Genomic DNA, 20,997 nt, shown 5'->3' on the forward strand with positions numbered 1-20,997 from the left:
TTTTGGGGTAGCAGAATTCAGTTCTGAATTCTAAATTCAGTTCATTTAACTGATGTCCTGGTTTCCATTTTGGGGCCTCCTCCATGTTCAAAGCCAGCTGAGGAGAACCACTTTTCTGCTCACTACTAACCACTTTCTAGGAATAGTTGTTTTACATATTCAAATCCATAATGCCAGACCCCATTTCTCTGTCTTATCCACGAAGGATTAAAGTTCCAAAATCTGAATATACTTGATCTCCGCTGTTTCTCAAGCTAATAGCCAAGTGGTCATATCCAAAGGAAAATGAGAGTGTTTTGTCATGACTGACTTGTCCATTGTGACCTGTCTGGAATTGTGGTCACTACTGCCTTTTTTCTGGAACCCACAAACCATCTCTTTAATACCTCTTCTGTGATCTTGCCATCATTGTTCATAATTCATTGGTCTGTGTTCCAGAATGCACCTGTCTTCATCTTTCTCTTTTGTCCTATGTTGAAAGACATTTGCATCTGCCCTCCTCTGTGAAGTTTCTCGTTCTTTCAGTTAGCTGGGAAGGACACTTACTCAGGCTAAGTATTCAAGAGCGGACAGAGATGACTGGAAGCCTCCGAGAAGGTGTGCCAGCCTAGAAATCAGGTCTCCAGAGTGAGGAGGAGGACAGAGGGGGGAAGTGCCAGATGAAAGCCCAACAGGGACATCAGACAGAATGAGTGAGAGATTTGCTGGTAGGGAGAGGAAGGGAGAGGAAGCAAGAGGGAGGGAGGGAGGGAGGGAGGGGAGCGAGAGATAAATCAATGATGAAAATCATTGATTGGCTACCTCCTGCACGCCCCCTACTGGGGATCGAGCCCGCAACCCAGGCATGTGCCCTTGACCAGGAATTAAATTGTGACTTACTGGTTCATAGGTCAATGCTCAACCACTGAGCCACCGTGGCCTGACAGTCATTACAATTTTAACTCATTATTTAGTTGCTCTATTTCTTCTTTGTCTTCTCTTAATAATACATCTTTCACAAATATTTGAGCTTGTTTTTATTAAACCACTGCCTTTACATTTCAAAGCTCATTATTCTTTCCCCGTGAATCTATCAGTCTTTTCTGATAGATTCTAACAAGGTTGGTGGTTTCTGAACATTTTTCTATGAGTAATGGAACTTTAAAACCATCTGTGACAAGTGTCCTGGTGACAATACAGACTTATGGGTGGATTCCCACAAGATTTTACAACTTTGTTCCTGTCCTTTGTCAGCTCCTTCAAATCAGGGCTAAGCGTCCTGTCTCCACAGGACTACCTTGTGCAGAGCGGGTGCTCAGCAGGCCAGCAGCAGAGGGATGAGAAGCTCCTCCTCTCACGCCTGGGCCTTTTCAAGTCTGAGCCCTGAGAGAGCTTAGTCTGCAGCCATTTATTTTGGTTTTGTTCATAATTAATTATGACCATTGTTGGAATTTAGTTTGTCACCCTTCAACTAATTGGGATGGGGCAAAAGTAGGTTTACAGTTGTAAGTATGCAAAGCACAGTTTATTCTTATATTATTACTTATTATTATTGTATTATTTTTTATACAAATAACTGTAAACCTACCTTTGTCCACCTTGTATTTCTAGTTATGATCTCTTAGAATCATGATAATCTTTTCACTAGCTTTTGCAATGCACTTTTCTTTGTTGTTATTGTTGTTGTTGTTAATCCTCAACCAAGGATATTTTTCCATTGATTTTAGGGCAAGTGGAAGAGAGAGGGAAAGACAGAGAGAAACATCGATGTGAGAAAAACACATCGATTGGTTACCTCCTGCACAAACCCCGACCAGGGCTCGGGCCAGGGAGGAGTCTCAACCAAAGTATGTGCCCTTGACAGGAATCAAATCCGAGACCAATGAGCCAAACCAGTTAGGGCACAATGCACTTTTCTAATGTATAGTCTGGGTGTCTAAAAACCATGCCTGATGGTCCTTTCTTAACCTGATTCTGATACCAAGATGGCATTCTTTTTTTTTTCTTCTTTTTTTTTTGCCAGATTCCTATCACCTTTACATCCAATTACTAGTATGTTGACATAGTTAAGCAAGAAGTGCTTCTTCTGTCTTCTTATACATAAAATTATATCAGTCAGGCACACCAAGAATTTGTCAACTATGGAATGTGAGTTTTAGCAGATATTTGAAGATTGAAGTCCCTCATCATTTCTGCATCTTATCTTTTTGCCAACTTCATAATCTCCACTAGAGAAGCATGGTCAGATCTACCCCTTGATTAAGAAGTATATGGTCTCTTCCCATTTCAACATGGTTTCCATTGGTTTTCTCTTACTCTTATCCAGGTATTTGCAACCATTTAAAAAAAATTTTTAATGTGCCCTGTGGGGTAGCTTAATTGGTTAGAGCATTGTCCCAATATGCTAAGGTTGCAGGTTCAATCCCCAGTCAGGGCACATACAAGAATCAACCAATGAATGCATAAGTAAGTGGAACAACAAATCACAGTTCCTCTCTCTCTCTCTCTCTCTCTCTCTCTCTCTCTCTCTCTCTCTCTCATCAATCAATAAATTTTAAAAAAACTTCAATGTATTTTTTTATATTCCCTTACTCTCTATTATCTAGTTTCTTCAGAACAAGGTCTATTTTGTGTTCCAGACGAGTTTTAGCATCCCAGTTTTCTCCAAGCATTCTGTTCAGTTGGGTGAAAGAAAACTTGGGATTATCTTCAAATCTTTTCCAGTGCTGTAGAGTGGAAGAGCTCTGGCTGTGAGACATGAAACCCAGGCTATTTCACAAGTTCCCTGTTCAGTCTCTCTCATCCCAGTATCTTCAGCAAAATGAAGTAAGATAGGATTGTGCGTGGGGTTTCTTCTAGGTCTTCAAGTCTTTCTCTGGTTTCATTGGAGAGAAGTGACTTCAGCCTCCACTTCTCTAAAGCTACTTACCGTATTTTCCCATGTATAAGATGTCCCCATATATAAGAAGCCCCCCACTTTTCCAACCTAAAATTAAGAAATCAATATTTTAAACTTTTTGCTGGTTTTCCTCTTAGGGACTTCTTTTTAGGCATCTTAAGGAGTTGTTCTTCCTGTTTCCTCCACTGTCTGATCATACACTCAGTGGGAGGAGGTCCAAATTGTCTCTCTGCAGCTCTATTTCCATGCTCTTTTGCATAGCTGATTACATTCAGTTTGAATTTTGCAGAGTAAGACAATTGCTTACCAGTATTTATCTTTTTATTTTTTGACATCTTTATGGGCTCAGAATGCTCTGGTTGGTCCCTGTTGCATCTGTGCACTCTCCACCTCCACCTCCAATTATGGCATCAGCTAACATCAGTAACAACAAGGCTCATGATTGGAGGAAGCCTGTTTGACAAGATATGGGTAGCTAGGCATCCACTTGGCTCCCTCCTCTGCTGACTTCTGGCTCCCTCCTCTGCTGACTTCCGTGTATAAGACGCCCCTCGATTTTCAGTCTAATGATTTTAGAAAAAAATAGCATCTTATACACGGAAAAAATACAATAGGTCCCATGGCAGAGGCTTGTACTTTCGAACCAAATGGTTTTTAGAGACAAACAATGATTTTCTCAAATGGGCCTCATAAAGCAACATTTATTGCTAAAAAGGTGTTTAGTAACACCTTTTAACAAATGTTAAGTAATAGTGCACTTAACTTTAAGTACTTTGCATCCTCTTGTCTGTATTAATACCTTTAATTGGATCCTCTAGCAGGGGATTGGACTTAATTTATTTCAGGTGATGCTACAATCATATAATTACTCAGTAGAATTAATTAGAGATTTAATTATAGTAGTACCCTAAAGTGCTATATCAAGGAAGTAAAACACAGACTAATAATTTACCTTCAGAGTGTGTGTGTGTGTGTGTGTGTGTGTGTGTGTGTCACAAGGGCCAGTGTGCGCACACTAGCTCTTCTAGCCGCATCCTAATATGGAAAGTTCTGTCTCTGCATTGATTTGGGCTTTGCCCAGTCAAAATGTACATGAAAGCAAAAGTGGAAGGATCTTTTTTTACTTGTGGTGTTTTCTATTGTAGCTATTAGAATCAAGGTCATAGGTCCAGACCCTCTGTGTTCTATTTAACCCTTTCTGGTCCTGTAACTCTGTAACAGCCCTTCTTACAGGCAGTCCTAGGAAGCAGGGTTTCTCTCTGTACCTCCAGCCCCTACAGTATACCTAGGCTACATAGGTGCCCAACAAATGCTTGTTGAATTGAATTTGATCATTGCAAAGACAACCAGCTGGAAGTATAGCTGAAACAATATAAACCCAATACAACTAAAATAGAGTTTTAAAATAAGAGTAACTCAAAATACATGCCCTCACTAGTAAGATACTCACAAATCTGGCTAATCATCGGAATGGCCTAGGAAGCATTTTTTAAAGACCTTATTGACTCCTGTCTCCAGGAACAGGGTCTAAGCATCTGCAAATTCCCCGGGTGAATCTTATGGTCAATCAAGTTTGAACCCCAGCTTATGTGTTTTTGTCACATTTATATACATAGGACAAGACTGTCTTCTCAGGATAGACCCATTGCCTATACAAATTTATAATATAAAATGAATCTCATTTATAGTCTATGAATTACATCTAAAGGATTTCCTTTGAGCCAATAGTTTGTGTAGGTGGTAGAAGTGTTTACAGATGGACTGTGAGGAACAATACCTTCCCTGAAGGATTAGATTATTGGTGAGTCGTTATGTGGGCGTTTCACACCTGGACTCCATCAGGTCCCTTGGTCTACAAAGCCCACCTCTGTGGACAGAACAGATTCAGCTGTTAACTGGAGGTAAAATCGTCATCGGGTGAGAGAAATTCACTCTTTTAGGATGTGAGTAACTTTCAGTGATGTCCTCCTGGGTGCCGTCACGTCCTAATCTGAATTACCCTTCATTGTAGAGTTACATACCATATAAGCCACCTTTGGATATTCAGTTGAGCCTAACTGAATACTACATAGAGTACCAAATTAAATGAAACGATCAGAGAAATACAGAATGTAGAACATGGTACAACACAGCCTAGTCCTTTCAAAATAGCAATGTCATAGGGGAAAAAAGATTAAAGTGTCATAGCCAACAAATGAAATGTATAAACCAGGATTGATGAGGTTGAAATTTAAAAAGCTAAAAAAGACATTTTAGAGTCAAATGGGGAAATTTGCACATGGACTAGGTATTAGATAGTATGAGAGAACTGTTGTGAACTTTCCTAGCTGTGATAATGGTATTCTGGTTTATATCAGGGGGTGTTCTTAATTTAGGAGATACATGTCCAAACAAAGGCTAAGCATCCTGCATTCTGTGGTGTGTCCAGGGCAGGTCCTACCGCTCAGAGCCTATTGTTAAATATTCAAGAATTTTGTGATCCTACAACCCTCGGTAGCTTGAAACTCAATGATGGGAGTATTCATACCACAAAATTCTGCAAATGCTACAAATAAAGCTTTGTCCTCCCCTGGAGAGCTAATTTATCACTGCCTCCAGCTTATTTTAAAATGGTTCCAAAACACACACACACACACACACACACACACACAGACACGTAGACAGAATAAAAATGGCAAAATATTAACTATTGTTGAATCTAAGTAGAAGATAGTCATTGTTTTAACCTAGGAGCCAGCAGACTTTTTCTATCAAAGCCAAAGTGTAAATATTTGAGGATTTGCAGGCCATACAGTCTCTGTGGCAGCTCCTCGACTCTGCACTCTGCCGTTGTAGCACAAAAGCAGCCAGACGGCCCTGAAATGAATGGGCATGGTTACGTTCCTACGAATTTGATGGAAACGGGGCAGTGGCTAAACGCTGAGGAGGAAGAAGAAGAAAGTCCTTGTGAACATCTGTGGTGTTTCCGCACTGTCAAGCACTCTGCTGGCTCATGTAGTCCTCCCAACAGTCCTTCATGGGACTGATATTATCTCCATTTAGAACTCAGGGAGTTAAATGACTTCCCTAAGCCCGGCTGGCATGGCTCAGTGGTTGAGCATCCACCTATGAACCAGGAGGTCACGGTTCGATTCCCGGTCGGGACACGTACCAGGGTTGTGGGCTCAATCCCCAGTGTGAGACATGCAGGAGGCAACCAAATAATGATTCTCTCTCATCATTGATGTTTCTATCTCTCTCTCCCAATCCCTTGCTCTCTGAAATCAATAAAAATATATTTTTAAAAGTAAATAAATAAATGGTTTCCCTAAGATTACTATGCTAGAATGGAGTTTGACTCTGGCTGCCTCTGATACCCAGCACCATTTTAGTGTCTTCATGCATTTGGTGATTGGCAAGAGACCAGGGAACCCTCGGCTGCAGGAGTCCCCAAGTTCACATGCAGGGTTGAAATGTCCATGGAGTGCTGAGAGTCTGGTGGAGCATAGTATCAAGTGCTGTTGGACTGGGTGTTAGAAAAACCTGGCTTCTGGGCCCTGGCCAGGTACCTCAGTTGGTTGGAGTGGCATCCTGATATGTCAAGGTTGCGGATTCCATCCCCAGTCAAAATACATACAAGAATCAGCCAATGAATGCATAAATAGGTGGAACAACAAATTGATGTTTCCTTCTCTCTCTCTCTCTCTCTCTCTCTCTCTCTCTCTCTCTCTCCTCTCCTCTCCTCTCCTCTCCTCTCCCTCCATACCCTCCCCCCTTCCTCTCTCTCTAAAATTAATAAAAAGAAAAACCTGGCTTTTCATCTTAGCTTTGCCACTATCCCATCTATAATTGGTGAACCCCTAAGCTTCTCTGGACCTCTGTTCGTCTTATAATTAGAGGAATAAAACAGCTTATTTCTTTTATTCTTTTATATTTCCTGGATTATGCAGTAGCTTAACGTGTAATGAAGAGATAGATGGGTGAATGAAGAATTAAAATATGACACTATAATAATGCTGTACTGCAATATGCAGAGTGGCACCTAGTCCCTTAGGGTGTCATCCTAGCTGAGCACATTCCACCCAAATGCAATTTGGGGAGCTTGATGGCAGAGATGAAGCTACAAGTAGTCTCCCTAAATACATGGTGAAAGGGGGAAACGGATGGAGTCCCCGGGGGCAGAACTGGTGGTGGGTAGACGCTGTAGGAGATGAGGGATGGTGGGAGCCTGAACTATCGTAGTGGCAATGGGAATAAAGAGCAAAGGATCAAGTTGAGAGCTTTACAGGAGATAGAATAGCTAGGACTTAGTGGTGCTATCAGTCAAGATGGCTCCCAACACCCTCATAATCTCTGTGGCTTCAAACAACAAAGACATGTTTCTCGCTGGTATGACATGTCCCTTTCAGGTCCGAGAGGCACTGTGGTGGCTCACCGGGTCCCTCTGGGATCCAGGCTGAGGAGCCTCTCAGTGTGGCCGTGGGTGTGCCAGAGGGAAAGCTCTGCAGGGACTCCCATGGACAAGTGAAGGCTGCAGCCCAAAGGGACACGCGTCATTCACCGGGGCTAGAACCTGCCACTTGGCCCCACCCAGTCTCTGGGGCCAGAAAGTGCCGTCAAGGGTAAACATCGCCGGTGCTGCCATGGTGCCTGGCTGGATGTGAGGGATGAGGGAGGACCCCCGGGTTCTGGTTAGGGAGGTTGTCCCTGAGAAAGAAAAGGTGAAATAGGGCAAGGGGAAGGTGGACAGACCAAATCTTTTTCAGCCCTAAAGTGTCACCATTTTATTGACAAGCAGTTCTATTTGTTGGTGAGAGTTACTTTATTCTTTACAAAGGCTATTTTCAATTCATTCTTCCCAAATAAAGTATTTTAGTTTTTAAAATGTAGTGTTCATTTTTTTAAATGTAGCATCTTCCTTGAATTTTCATATGGACTACTGTGTCAACATACTGTGGGGAAAATGTAATTTTTAATTAGGATGTTAATGAAGCCTTCCTCACATAAGAATACTAGGCTGCTGATGCAAAATGCTGGAAACGCAAATGTCCTCCACGTCACTCACTCCCGCCGCCCCCAGCAGGGCACATTGCAAGATACCAGTGGGTGGGAGTGGGCAGAGGTGTAATTAGGCTCCTTGGAGCCCATTGTGCTCCCCTGGAGGCAGACACCAAGCAGCCTTAGGTTCTGAACGTTGGTGCCTTGAGATCATTGGGGGATGATGTCCTCTTTACCTCAAAAGGATGAGCTGGCACAAGGAATCTATATGGTTGTCCCCTTCTTTGTTTTTCACCTCCCCTCCCCAATGTAATTGTGGTACCTTGAAAACTGACTTTCACTGTGCGTTTGTTTCTTAACAGTTGCGAGAAACAATCAAAGCTGGCAAAGGTGTGACTTCAGCTATTGACCTGTGTCGTTACCATGGAAACAAGGCCCTGGCGGCCCTGGAGAGCTTTCCTCCCTCCGAGGCCAGATCTGCTTTAGAAAACATTGTGTTTGCTGTGACCAGATTTTCGTGACACCAAATTAAAAAGACACGATTGTTCGTTAGCTGAAAAAACTGAGGAATGAGGTGATCCAGAGAGCTTTCATAATGAAATATCTCAATTTGCTAATGACTTTAAAAACATACACATTGTTTTTTCTTCCTTTTATCACATTGCTAAATGAATACTGCCATCTTTTTGGAACTGCTACAAACAAAATTAGAAGAAAAAAAGGTCAAGCCGTTTTCCTTTGTCACGCCAGAAGCACACTTGAGGCTGCAGTAGCAGAAATAATTAATGAGATTCGCTCCTGTGACCTCAGCAAATGGACAGGAAATAAGTCCTTATTGATTGGACCGAGCCAGGGATGGCGCCAGGGCGGTGGCCTGTGGTTTTCCTTCCAGAGAGGACAGAGCAAGCTGGGCGCTTCAGGTGTCGAGGGACACGCTGACAGTGCAGCCCCGGGGGGACTGTCGCTTCACAGACCAGTGACCAGAGGGCAGTTCAGCGATTAAGAAAAACTATGCTTATGTCTCTGTATTTACAGACACAGTGTGAAGATACTGTGCACTTCGTGGTTTTTGTAAGATTTGGGGAAAATTGTTGGGGAAAAATGCCAAATAGTTGAATTAAGAGATTAAAACGTTATCAAAAGTTAACTTGGTTGTAGTAGGAATTGCCTGTTTTTCTTTCTTCAAGATCAGTTTTCTTTTTAAACACATTTCAAAGAACGAAACTTTTTTAAAAAGCTGAACACGATACTTTTTTGAGTAAAAGGCATTTATTTGTAATACTTTGTCATAAAGAATACCTTTAATTTTTACAAGTTACGTGTGTGTGTGTGTGTGTGTGTGTGTGTGTGTGTGTGTGTGTTGCCCAGGGGAATTCATTGGCAATACTTTTTTTAAACCTCAGAATGTCAATTTTTGTTTTTGAACCACAGACATCAGTTTCACAAGGAATATAAGCCAGCTCACGGTCCTGCAACCAGACCCTGTCTCTGCGGCTCATAGGAGATATCTCTGCGGTTTGCATGCAATGTGAGAACACCGTTGACAAGGAGGCTGAGTTCACAGAAATGATCTGGAGTGGGATTCAGCTACCTTTCTTCCTTATGTGGTGTAATTACAGCCCTATCTGGAGACAGGGGGCACAGCAAACAGATTTTATTACCTTGTTCACTCCAACACTAAGGGAAGTTGTTTTAGTTAAATCCTCCCTGCAAAAAAAGTTACAAAACCATTTTATCAGGGCCTAGCATGAGGCCTGCAATGAGGAGAAAATCTAAAGCTAGAGGTTGATGCATTGTATTATGAAATATTTTTAAGTATCCTTGAAATAAATGTACAGTTTATGCTACTACAATTTGAAGGCGTATGGATTTAGATTAAGAGAACACTTTTCTGTTTGAAATGTCTTTTCTTACAGAAATTTGCTTAATTAGTAACTGGTTAGATGCTTTAGAGCAGACCAGATTTTAATCATTAACTTCCACAGAGGAGCTGTGCTTGGTGTTGTGTGGGTGTGCAGGAAGTTAAGCGAGCTGTAGGTTTTATTGAGCAGATGGCCGGGTGCCGAAGGACACAAGGCAAGATTCTAGGGCTCTTCTGATTCTGGTTTAGCTGCTGGTTTGCAAGTCACTTTCCTCTGATCCTCAATTTCTTCATCTGTAAAATAAGGTTAAACAACAGAATGTATGAACTCCCTTCCAGCAGTGTCTTATTTCCTAAAAGTTTGACATTTCTGACTGTCTAGATAACAAAGACACTGTGAGGCTCAAGGACAAGGTGAAACCCAAAGAGTGGCGCGGTGTTTGAGCATCAATCGACCTATGAACCAGAAGGTCATTGTTCGATTCCTGGTCAGGGCATATTCCCAGGTTTCGAGTTTAATCCCCAGTAGGGGGCGTGCAGGAGGCAGCTGACTGATGATTCTCTCTCAGCATTTATGTCTCTTATCTCTCCCTCTCGCTTCCTCTCTGAAATCAATCAATAAGTAAATACCTAATAAAAGACTAATATGCTAATTGACTGTACCTTCATGACACCCACCAGTCAATCAGGAGTGAGTATGCAAATTAACCCAACAAAGATGGCGGGTGGGGCGGGACACTTGCATTGTCGCCATGGCGACGACACAGGCGTTCCGCACCACCCCAGCCACTCCGGGCCTTTGGGCAGCGTGGGAGGGCAGAAAGGTGGCTCCAGGCCAGAGTGGAAAGGTGGCTCTGGCCAGAGCGAAGGCGCTGCCGGCAGCCAGGTTCAGGGGTTAGCCCAGGACAAGCTGCTGCTGCCCATTGCTCCCCTGGTTACAAGTCTCATGGAGTCCCTTAGAAGTTAGGGGACACCTGGGGGTGGGGGAGCGAGGAGAAGGGAAAGGGAATGGCATGGGCATGCTTCTTGGAGAAAGTGCACTGGGACCTTCATTTTCAGGAGTTTTAAAGGCTGGGAGTTTAGGGGAGGTCTTAGGAACAGATCAATAGAATATTCATCAGCTTTATGCTGATGCACCAAAATGAGATTTATACTCAACCTATCTGTCCTTGGGTGTGGTTAGCAGATGTCACTTAATTGGATTTCTGTTATCTGTCTCCCTGAGTAGGAAGATTTAAACCATTTACCCTTTAGCTGGGGAGAAGTGCAAACCATTTACTAAGGTGTCCTTGGTTTAGGGAAGATAGGATTTACTAATTGGACACAAATTGCTATTTAACTGTCTGTTTCCCCATTCTACTCGCCCTTGGAATTTTCCTAGCTCCTTACTCTCCTCCAGTCTCCATCATCTAGACCTGTGGCAACACTGCAGATACTCAAAGAATACTTGTTGAACAAATCAGGTGTCTTGATGCACAGAGGATGGCCTTATCAATTAGATATTGATTAGATAGTGAGCTATTTGCCATTCAGGATTAGTTACTTTAAAAGAAGATAAGGATTATGCTTATTAAACTTTGTTTCACTGGATGATGACACTGAGTCCTCTTCATGTTTTCTTGCTCATATAAGGTGACTATCCAGTCATATAATTGCCAGTGACTTGTTTGCCTGGTCCAGGTCTCACTCCCCAATGTTTGAGACTTTATCTTATCTACGACTGTGTTATTGCTATGGCTCAGGATGTGGGTGACACCTACACACTTGGGGTAAAAGACGTATACAACCCATTGAACTGAGGTGACCAGAAAGTAATCTGAACAACCCGTGATTATATGATCACCTTTCAAAACCTAACAGGTTGCTACAACATAGATCTCTTTGGGTAAGTGGGTTTTGGGGAAATTGTGTTTACTCAACAAAGTTGCTACTAAAGGGTACTTTTTTTTTTTTTAAGACTTAGCTAATCAGCAAGTCCATCACTGATAAGGAAAATCTTGCTTTTCAGAAAACACTTATCAATCTCCTTCCTAGAGTTCTTAGTCTCAAGAAGATCCTTTTCTGCCTCTTCGTCTGTCTTCCCACTAAAATCCTATTGTTAAGATCACCTTTCTGGACAACAGATTTATCTGTAGACTCTCTAATGACTGTGGCTCAGTCTAGAGAAGGCACCCAAAGCGCAGAAAGGCAAAGATGGATGGGCTTGGTTTTCTAATCCATTTAACTGTGAGGACATGATTGTCATTCCACTATTATTAATAGTTTCCATTATTGTTAATCATGCTTTAGTAATAATCAAATTATTTGCACTTCCTTTAAAAACACAAAGCAATCTAACAAGCTAATCATTTATCTCTTTCTCTTTCCCGAACTTCAGTCCGGATCCCTTCTCAAATTAACTGTTTTATTCTTTCAGAATGGGTCCTGCCTCTCCATTAAGGAGATAACAGACTTCCAAAGGGGATTGAAAAAGAGGTGTCACCAGAGGAGTGGCTAGAGGACTCAAAACAATATGCTTTGCATATCGTTTTTCACAGGTTGTAATTATAGTATAAATTCAACTTTGGGTCCTGCTGTTTTCACGTAACACATCATGAACATTTTTCCATGGTGCTGTAGTCTTCATAACCATGATTACTAAGCAGCTTAAATTCTAAGCAAGCATCTGCATTTTTATTCCTGGTCAGTTTCTCTGTTGTAAATGGGTCTGTGGTAAATACTTCATAAATCAACTTCCCAACCTGCTACGGAGAAAGTGTTTGACTTGGGAAGATAGCGCCCCTGCAGGTTCTCCACAGCAGCCGATTACAACAGGAATAATTCCCTTAAAATCCTTCCATTTGAATGATTCATCTTTCAGCTGGTGGCTCCCATTCCTGCAAGATGAGCTCAGGATGGACTCACACCCTACATATTTTCCCTTCGCTTCAGTGTAAGCTGTCAGCCAGCCACACTTCAGTTTGATGACTTCTTTTTTTGCCACTGAAGTTCACAGTCTCCTAGGACAGGAAAGGGGCCTAGCCATTGTCAGACCTGCTGCTTTCGGCCAAGACCCGGGGGCACCATCTTAAGAGAAGAGAAGCTATCTTTGCTTCTTTAAAAACTTGGGAGAAGGTGAACAAAATAATTTTTGTCTAATAAAATCTTTCATGCTGTAATAATATGAGCTTCATTGTGTTTTGTTATTGTCTTGATTTATTGGGGTCCTTTTTTAAGCTCTCAAATGAACTAGAAAACAACACCATGCTCAAAAGAACTAAGCTACGCTTGCAGCCTTTCCTGCCTTAATTTAATCATTGTAACTCTCCTATTTGCATTACCTCTTCCTTTCTAGGCCTTTTAATGATGTCCCCTTGCCTGCCCTCCCTGTGTGTTATGAATTGCACAGTAACTTAAGCTTTCTTCTTTACCTGGAACATGATCATTTATTTTGAGCTTCCTAATTGCTGCCTAGTTATGCAGTTCCATACCTTGCTTCTCTTTCCTTTAATCCTTTTTTTCTTTCTTCTTTTTTTTTTTGAAGATTAGAATTGCTTAAATTGCCTTCTTTTTTAAAAGCAGCTTTATCAAAGTATAATTTACATACCATTAAATTCACCTAGTTTAAGTGTAAAGTTCAATGGTTTTTAGTAAAATTACAAAACTGCAAGCATCACCACAATTCAGTTTTAAACATCCCTTGGGCCCATTGAGTCAACCCTTATTCCCACCCTCGCTCCTAGGCAGCCACTGATCCACTCTCAGCCTCTAAATTTGCCTTCTCTGGACATTTTATATCAGTTGAATTTTATAATATTTAGACTTTTGCATCTGGTTTCTATCAGCATAATGTTTTTGAGGTTTATCCATGTTGTACTATTAATCATTATTTCATTCCTTTTTATTGCTAAATACTGGTAGTATTCCACTGTAGGGATATACCACATTTGTTTATCCATTTACCAGTTGATTGGCATTTGGGTTGTTTCTACTATTATGAAAAATGCTGCTATTGAATATTGAAGTACAAATCTTTGTGTGGGTGTGTGTTTTCATTGCTCTTGAGGAGATCCCCAGAAGTAAAATTGCTTAGTCATATGGTAAATTTATGATTAACTTTTTAGAAATTGCCAAACTATTGCCCAAAGTAGCTGTATCATTTTACATTTCCACCAGCAACACGTGTGGGTTCCAATTTCTTCACATCCTTGCCAACCCCTTGTATTCCCTTATTATAGCTATTCTAGTAGGAATGAGATAGTATCTCATTGCATTTCCCTTGTGGACGAAAGGAGCCACATGCTAACCTGACAAGCTCAGGGGAGGCCTGCGTGGCAGTCTTGCAAACTCAGAGACCTGGAATAACCACAAAGGATGGTTTGAAAATTAAATATTTAACTACAAACAGGTTATAGTGGGCAGTCATTCCTAAGCTGATACCTTCCCTGACAAAGATCAACTTAGATCTTCTTTCCTGAGCCCATTTGCCTTTTCGCCTCTAAGATAACATATCTGTGAGATGTCTGGGTAACTTGTAACTTCCTTCTTTTGCTGGAGCCCCTGGGGCACAACCAAATGTGGTAGGCGCCAGGACAGATGCCTCAAATTCCTTCATTATCCTGTTAATTGTTCCTGTACCCACCTAAGTATGTGTCCATCATTTTACTTTTTGTCCAATCCCAGGGGTTTCCCACCATTTGACTTTATCCAATGAATTTCATGTAGCCCACCTATGTCCCTCCTTTGATGGCAATGCATAAATACAGATGTAACCCACCATTCTTCGGAGCATAATCTCAATTCGTTGAGGTTCTGCTTCCCGGCATATGTCGACAGTTTGGCTCAAATAAACTCACTAAAATTCTTTACAGGTTTCAATGGTTTTTTTCGTTAACATTACTTGGCGTAGTCGTGGCAGGATTCCAAAGAAAACTCACCCAGGATCATCCTATGGACTTGGACTTGGAGCTAGGATCCAGCAAAGGGCCCCTTGAGCCCACCGGTTCTCCGCCCATTGGGTGAATGTGGGTGAGTCGTCTCTTGGATCCAGGACCTTCCCTCGCTTTGGTAGAGGGTCTGACTTTATTTGAGCTGTTTTAAAATCCTCGAGGTGGAACCAGGGTTGACAGAACCCCAGGTTAAGGGTTGGCAGAACCCAGGCTAAGGCGGGACTGGAGAAAAAAAAATGGGTGGCTGGTTTTGATTTTGGCTTTTCAATTGGAATTGCTGAGAGTCTGAGCAAAAGTAACTTTCGCCGTATAAATGAGCTGAACTCATTCAGCTCCGAAGATAAAGGGGCAACATTTTCTTTATTTTTAAAGAATAGTCCGATTCTGAGGTGTTCTTAGGTGACTAAGAATTTTGTGGAAGTGTCAGAAATTCAGGAGCCCCATCTGGAAGTTCCGACGCAACTGTAATTAACTAAATGGCTTTTCTAGGGGGCCACCATAAAGACTTGGTATCCCCGGGCCCCAAAATTTTTGTGGTTTTAGACAGCCGGGAGAGAAACTGAGGCCACATTTGACCTACTACATAACATATCTAAAGTTTGCTCAGACTACAGATATCCAAAAATAAAAAAATTTAACATGGGAAATTGTGCCTCCAAGGCTAGAAGCTCCCAAGACCCCAGCCCTCATTTAACACTCCTGATAAGAAGCCTTTACTTGCAAGTACTTAACAGAAATGAGAAAATTTAACTAGAAAATATTAACTGAGGAATGGCTAGAAAAAAGAAAGAAAAAATATGCAGTTTGTTTGGGGTACCTATGTTAATATTTTGCATGCAGAAAAAAAAAAAAAATGCCGGCTCTGAAATTAAAGTGAATGAGTATATGGGAAGCGTATCTTGATTTGGAAACTAGAAGCTTCTAAGAAAAAATTTTCTTCCAATAAGATGGAAATTAATAAAAAAGATTTTCAGAGACTGTTTCAGAACTATTTTGAAGTTAACAAATGTCTACAGCCATTTTTGAATAGTCCTTTGGGAATGTACTGAAATTCTAGAGAGAGGCAGTTCCCGAACCGGGGACAAAAGACACTGCTTTGGTAATTTTAATGCTAGACATTCTCTGGTGTAAATTCTTAGTGTGTTTTCTGCGCGCCTGTATAAGAGTGTTGATGTTTTTGTGTCTCTTTGTTGTTGTTTAATTTGTTGAAAGAAGAGGCAAGTCCCGCTTTGGGGAAGCCTAGTTGTGTGTGGTGGGGTTGAAGGCGTGAGAGAGATTGCAAGAACGTCCCAGCAGCTGCCAAGAATTCTTATTAATCTTGGGGGCTCTTCTTGCTCTCCCTCTCAGGGTTCAGCCTCCAGAAACAGCTAGTGAGATTTCTGTCTGTTTGTCTGAAAATAATAATTGTGGCTGTCTATCTTTTAGGGATTTGGTTTGCTCTTTCCTTATTTGTTGTGAGAATAAACAAATCATCTTCTCTGTCAAAGAATAGTTTAGACAGCCTCCATTTTGGACTGTGACTTGGCAGCCGCCATGTTGGCCGCATGGCTTGCTGCTCCCCTTGAAAGAGCAAGGGCCAACCCCTCCCTTTGAATTAGCCAATCGGGAAAGACCGTGTGCCTGAGCTCCAATCAAGAGCAAGGACAGGTCACGTGCCTTGTTAAGGCACTCTGCTTCAGAAAGAAACTTGCAGAGATTCTCAGAGCTAAGTTCAAACAGGAAACTTTAGGAGGGTAGCATGTGTCCAGTCAGGGACACTGGCAAGCCAAGAGTCATGATTCCCTGTGGGGGCGTCTGCCAGTGATACTCTGGGTATTTGCGTTTCACATATTGGGAGTTTATGTATTATTTTCAATGCTCAATACACTGCTTGCAATAAGCCGTGTGCCTCATTTTAAACTCTTACATATTATTCTTTATATGTTGAAATTATAATTGAATCTAAAGGTATACAAATTTTATATTATTCTCTATGTCATTTTACAGGGATTATTACTTACCAAGAAGTTGTTGTCTTGGAATGTTATATTTTATAGAAAAGCAAAGTTTTTATCAAATCTATAACCATGCCACTTTTAAATTTTTGTCATTTGTGGACAGCTTTATTCTGATGCATTTGTAGGTATATATGTCTAGAAAAATCCATGAAAAGGACTCAGATTTACTCTAACTTGCAGGCTTCTAAGCAGGTCATATTTTGAACTGGATGAAGATTTATAGAACTTCAAGGAATAAATAAACAAAAACAACTATGGGACTAAATGAATTGAAGATAATTATTCTTATGATTCTATTTAAAATATTGTTGACTCTTAAATCTCTTGTTTCCTGAATATAGGGAAAAGTAAAGAGCAGACATTCTGCATTATAAGAACTAACAAATTGGTAACAGATTCATTTCACAGTGCGCTCCCAGGAGACGAAGCGTTCAAAGATCATGGCTTACAACCAGGAGATTTGCTGTCTTGGAAAAGACACCAAATAAAAAATACTCTCCAACCTCATTGGAGGGGACCTTACCAGGTATTACTAACTAACCCATGTGCAGCTAAGCTTAAAGGAGTTAGCTCATGGATTCACATTTCTCATTTAAAAAAGGCATCTGACTGTGAATGGACATCTACTCCCATCTCTGACACCATCTCCGTCTGCAGCGGAGATCACAGACTTTTCAAGGACGAGAAGTCGCTGACCACGGAGGCAGACAGCTATCCCAAGATGACGTCAACAAGGCCTGTATACTCACAAACTGATATTGCTTGTTTTTATATCATCTGATTGATATTGATTGAATGTACATAAAATGATTTTCATATTATTATCATCCTTATGGTTCCCTAGTGGAAACAATGTCTACCTCCCCAGACCTCTTTCTTTATTAGATATGAAAAATTTAACTTAGGTACCTGCTAACCTTTCCTACCTACTACACAATGATGTTCTGGTTATCAGGTATGATAGTGAAATTAATGCCTTGTTAGCCACACATTGGTCTTCTGCTATCAATATAAGCTTTGGTTGTTGTTGTTGTTGTTTTTTTGGCTCTATCTATTATAAAGGACCCACCTTAGGCAAATACCTCCAAGAATATCTCCCTGATAATTCCACTGGTAGAATTGTATATGGATGTAATCTGGATGAATATTGTATGGCTATAGAGATGGGTGATGAATAACTAAGAAAAACACCTGGATATGATGGCCAAAGGCTTGCAGCAGCCTGTCCTATCTGTCATAGCATACCATGTCCTCGGACTCACCAGCCATGCTCTTGTGGCTGGATGTCTGTGAAACAAGAAAGAAATCAATGGATCCCATTTCAGAAATTATTGACATCATTTGGTGGGTAGAGATGTTTATAATTACCCCTCCATCCTTGCATCCTGGATGCTTGTGGGAAGCCCTATGGAATACTCAAACTCTAGCTCATTTGGGGGTCACCTTCCCCATTTAACTATGGCATGGGAAACTCAACATTTTGGGCTCCACTCAGTATACCCTAACTGCTCCCAAGCCATAGCTACCCAATGGCAACAACATTCCTGGTGGATCCAACAACATTGGTCCCCCTAAAAGAAGCAAAAGGGGAATACTTGGAGCAGTAGGGGCTGGCCTTGGTATCCGGGACAAGCTGAAGTTGTATGTAGCTAATGAAGAATGTCATTCATTAGAAAAAGATTTTTTATCTCAAATAGGTCACATAGAGGGAATGCTGTTTCTGGAAGAAGGAAAAACAGTGGGAAGCAGCATGGAAAGATAATAAAGCCTTAGTTTAATGGATAGAACAGGCTCGACAGACTAAAAACTCATGCCCAAACCCAACAATGGGAACATGCTTGTGCCCTAATTCAACTGGGCCTGTTGTCTGTGCTAATGCAAGGAATCTGAAGTGGCTATGAAACAATGGCCAACTATAATGGCTGCAAAAGCCCAGGCCAGACACCTATGGGACTCATATGGTTCCCCAGGAATTTGGAAAATTTAAATGGGAAATGTGATCTACAATATTGTGTTTTTAAAAGCCCAGGTGCGAGTTAAATACTAGGCTTAAATTCCCAGTAGTTCAACTGGCCGGCATAGGGACCATCCTCAATAATACTAGAATACTTCCAATGGGAAGTAGATGGGCCATATTTAAAAATAATAAACAATGTGAACCCATCTCACTGTCTGAAAATTGGAAAAGTGAATGGTTATGCCCTCAATCCATATGGAATACTGAATTCACCCAGTCCTGGCTTATTGTATCTACCCCAACAAATAACAATATAGTATATAGGAAAGGGGCGTTTTTGCTGGGAAGGGTTAAAAGCAATCTTTACTGTAATATCACCAAGTTTACATTAAATAATACTAGAATATGGTGTAATACTGAAATTATAGTCAGAATGACTTTGCCTGATGTTCATAAAATCTGTGATAATATTGATACTGAAAAACCAATGTATTGGGAAATTGAACTCCTCCCCATGAAGCCATTTTTATGGGAACTAATTGGCCAGAAGAAAATTAGAGCTTCTAGATAATGAAATAGTAGAGTCTTAATTCATTTGGCCAAACATATCATAAGGTACAAATGACAGTGGATGAAGGAGGAAAGCATAACTAGCTTAATAAAAGATTATGATAATACACGTAAAGGGTTTTTTGGTTGGCTGTGATGCTTGTTCCCCTTAGAATTTTCCTTGTCTAGTATTAGACATTTTCTGTTCCTAATCAGTGTTATTGGTTTACTATTGTTACTTTTGTTCTTGATATGTAAATGTTATATTAGATGCAGAAAAGCAAAACGTAAGACAAACAGCAAAAAGACTCGGATCATGGTGGCTCAAAATTAGAAATGATCCAGAATACTTTTTAACAAGGACATATAGGATTTTGACTGCCTCCCATTTACCTGCCTTTTTAAAATATATAATTCGACCTTAAATGCCATCTAAGGTTATGGTCTTGCCCCATCCCCAGTGGTCCACCTGTTCAGCAAGACATGCTGACACTGAGACATCCTAGGAATGAGCCTTCCTAGCACCGTGGGACTCCATTATCCAACCAAAAGGTTGGTCATCAATGCATCCTTTGGATTGATTTATGACCAAAAGGGGAATGTGTGGACGAAAGGAGCCACATGCTAACCTGACAAGCTCAGGGGAGGCCTGCGTGGCAGTCTTGCAAACTCAGAGACCTGGAATAACCACAAAGGATGGTTTGAAAATTAAATATTTAACTACAAACAGGTTATAGTGGGCAGTCATTCCTAAGCTGATACCTTCCCTGACAAAGATCAACTTAGATCTTCTTTCCTGAGCCCATTTGCCTTTTCGCCTCTAAGATAACATATCTGTGAGATGTCTGGGTAACTTGTAACTTCCTTCTTTTGCTGGAGCCCCTGGGGCACAACCAAATGTGGTAGGCGCCAGGACAGATGCCTCAAATTCCTTCATTATCCTGTTAATTGTTCCTGTACCCACCTAAGTATGTGTCCATCATTTTACTTTTTGTCCAATCCCAGGGGTTTCCCACCATTTGACTTTATCCAATGAATTTCATGTAGCCCACCTATGTCCCTCCTTTGATGGCAATGCATAAATACAGATGTAACCCACCATTCTTCGGAGCATAATCTCAATTCGTTGAGGTTCTGCTTCCCGGCATATGTCGACAGTTTGGCTCAAATAAACTCACTAAAATTCTTTACAGGTTTCAATGGTTTTTTTCGTTAACACCCTGATGAGTAATGATGTTCAGCATCTTCTCATGAGCATATTAACCAGTTATATATCCTCTTTGGTAAAGTGTCTGTTGAAATCTTTTGCCTGTTTCTTAATTGGGCTGTTTTGTTACTGGACAGGGAGCTGGCTCAGGCCGGCCTGTCATCTGTGGGTTCATGCAGGAAGGCTTTCACAATACATGTCCGGGTGATTTTGAGAGTACACTTTGAAGCTGGGGCAGTGAAACAAGGAAGGGCGAAGGTAGAAGCCCTTCTCTGGAAACATTGCAGGAAAGTGAGCCAAGGCAGGGCTGCCGTCAGCTCCCTGGAGAGTCAGAGAGAAGGGGGTCTTGGGGCAGGTCCAGGGAGTTAGCCCAGGACAAGCTCCGTCTGCCCATTGCTCCCCTAGTTGCAAATCTTGTGAGGTCCCTTACAGTTTAGGAGATGCATGCCTGTGGGAGAAGAGGAGGGAGAAGGGAAAGGCACAGACATGCTCCCGAGAGGGAGGGTGTGTGCTGGGTCCTTTGTTTTGAGGGGTGTTTTTTTTTAAGAGATGGATCCAGTAGAATATTCATCAGCTTTATGCTGATGAGAGAACATGAGACTTATTCCCTTAACTTCATCTGTCCTTGGGTGTGGTTGGCAAA

General features: G+C 41.4%; 1 protein-coding gene across 1 annotated transcript in view; it reads left to right on the plus strand.

Moving 5' to 3' along the window:
- The window catches only part of PDSS2 (decaprenyl diphosphate synthase subunit 2), a 200,328-nt gene extending 190,771 nt beyond the window's left edge, over positions 1-9,557 (plus strand). Inside the window, exon 8 of the mRNA XM_079781328.1 lies at positions 8,218-9,557. Coding sequence (XP_079637454.1) covers positions 8,218-8,376 — 159 coding nt within the window. The 3' untranslated portion in view covers positions 8,377-9,557. The remainder of the gene's footprint in view (positions 1-8,217) is intronic.
- The last annotated feature ends 11,440 nt before the right edge of the window (positions 9,558-20,997 follow it).

This window comes from Cnephaeus nilssonii (genome assembly GCF_951640355.1).
Source record: "Cnephaeus nilssonii genome assembly, chromosome: 9".
Lineage (NCBI taxonomy): Eukaryota > Metazoa > Chordata > Mammalia > Chiroptera > Vespertilionidae > Cnephaeus > Cnephaeus nilssonii.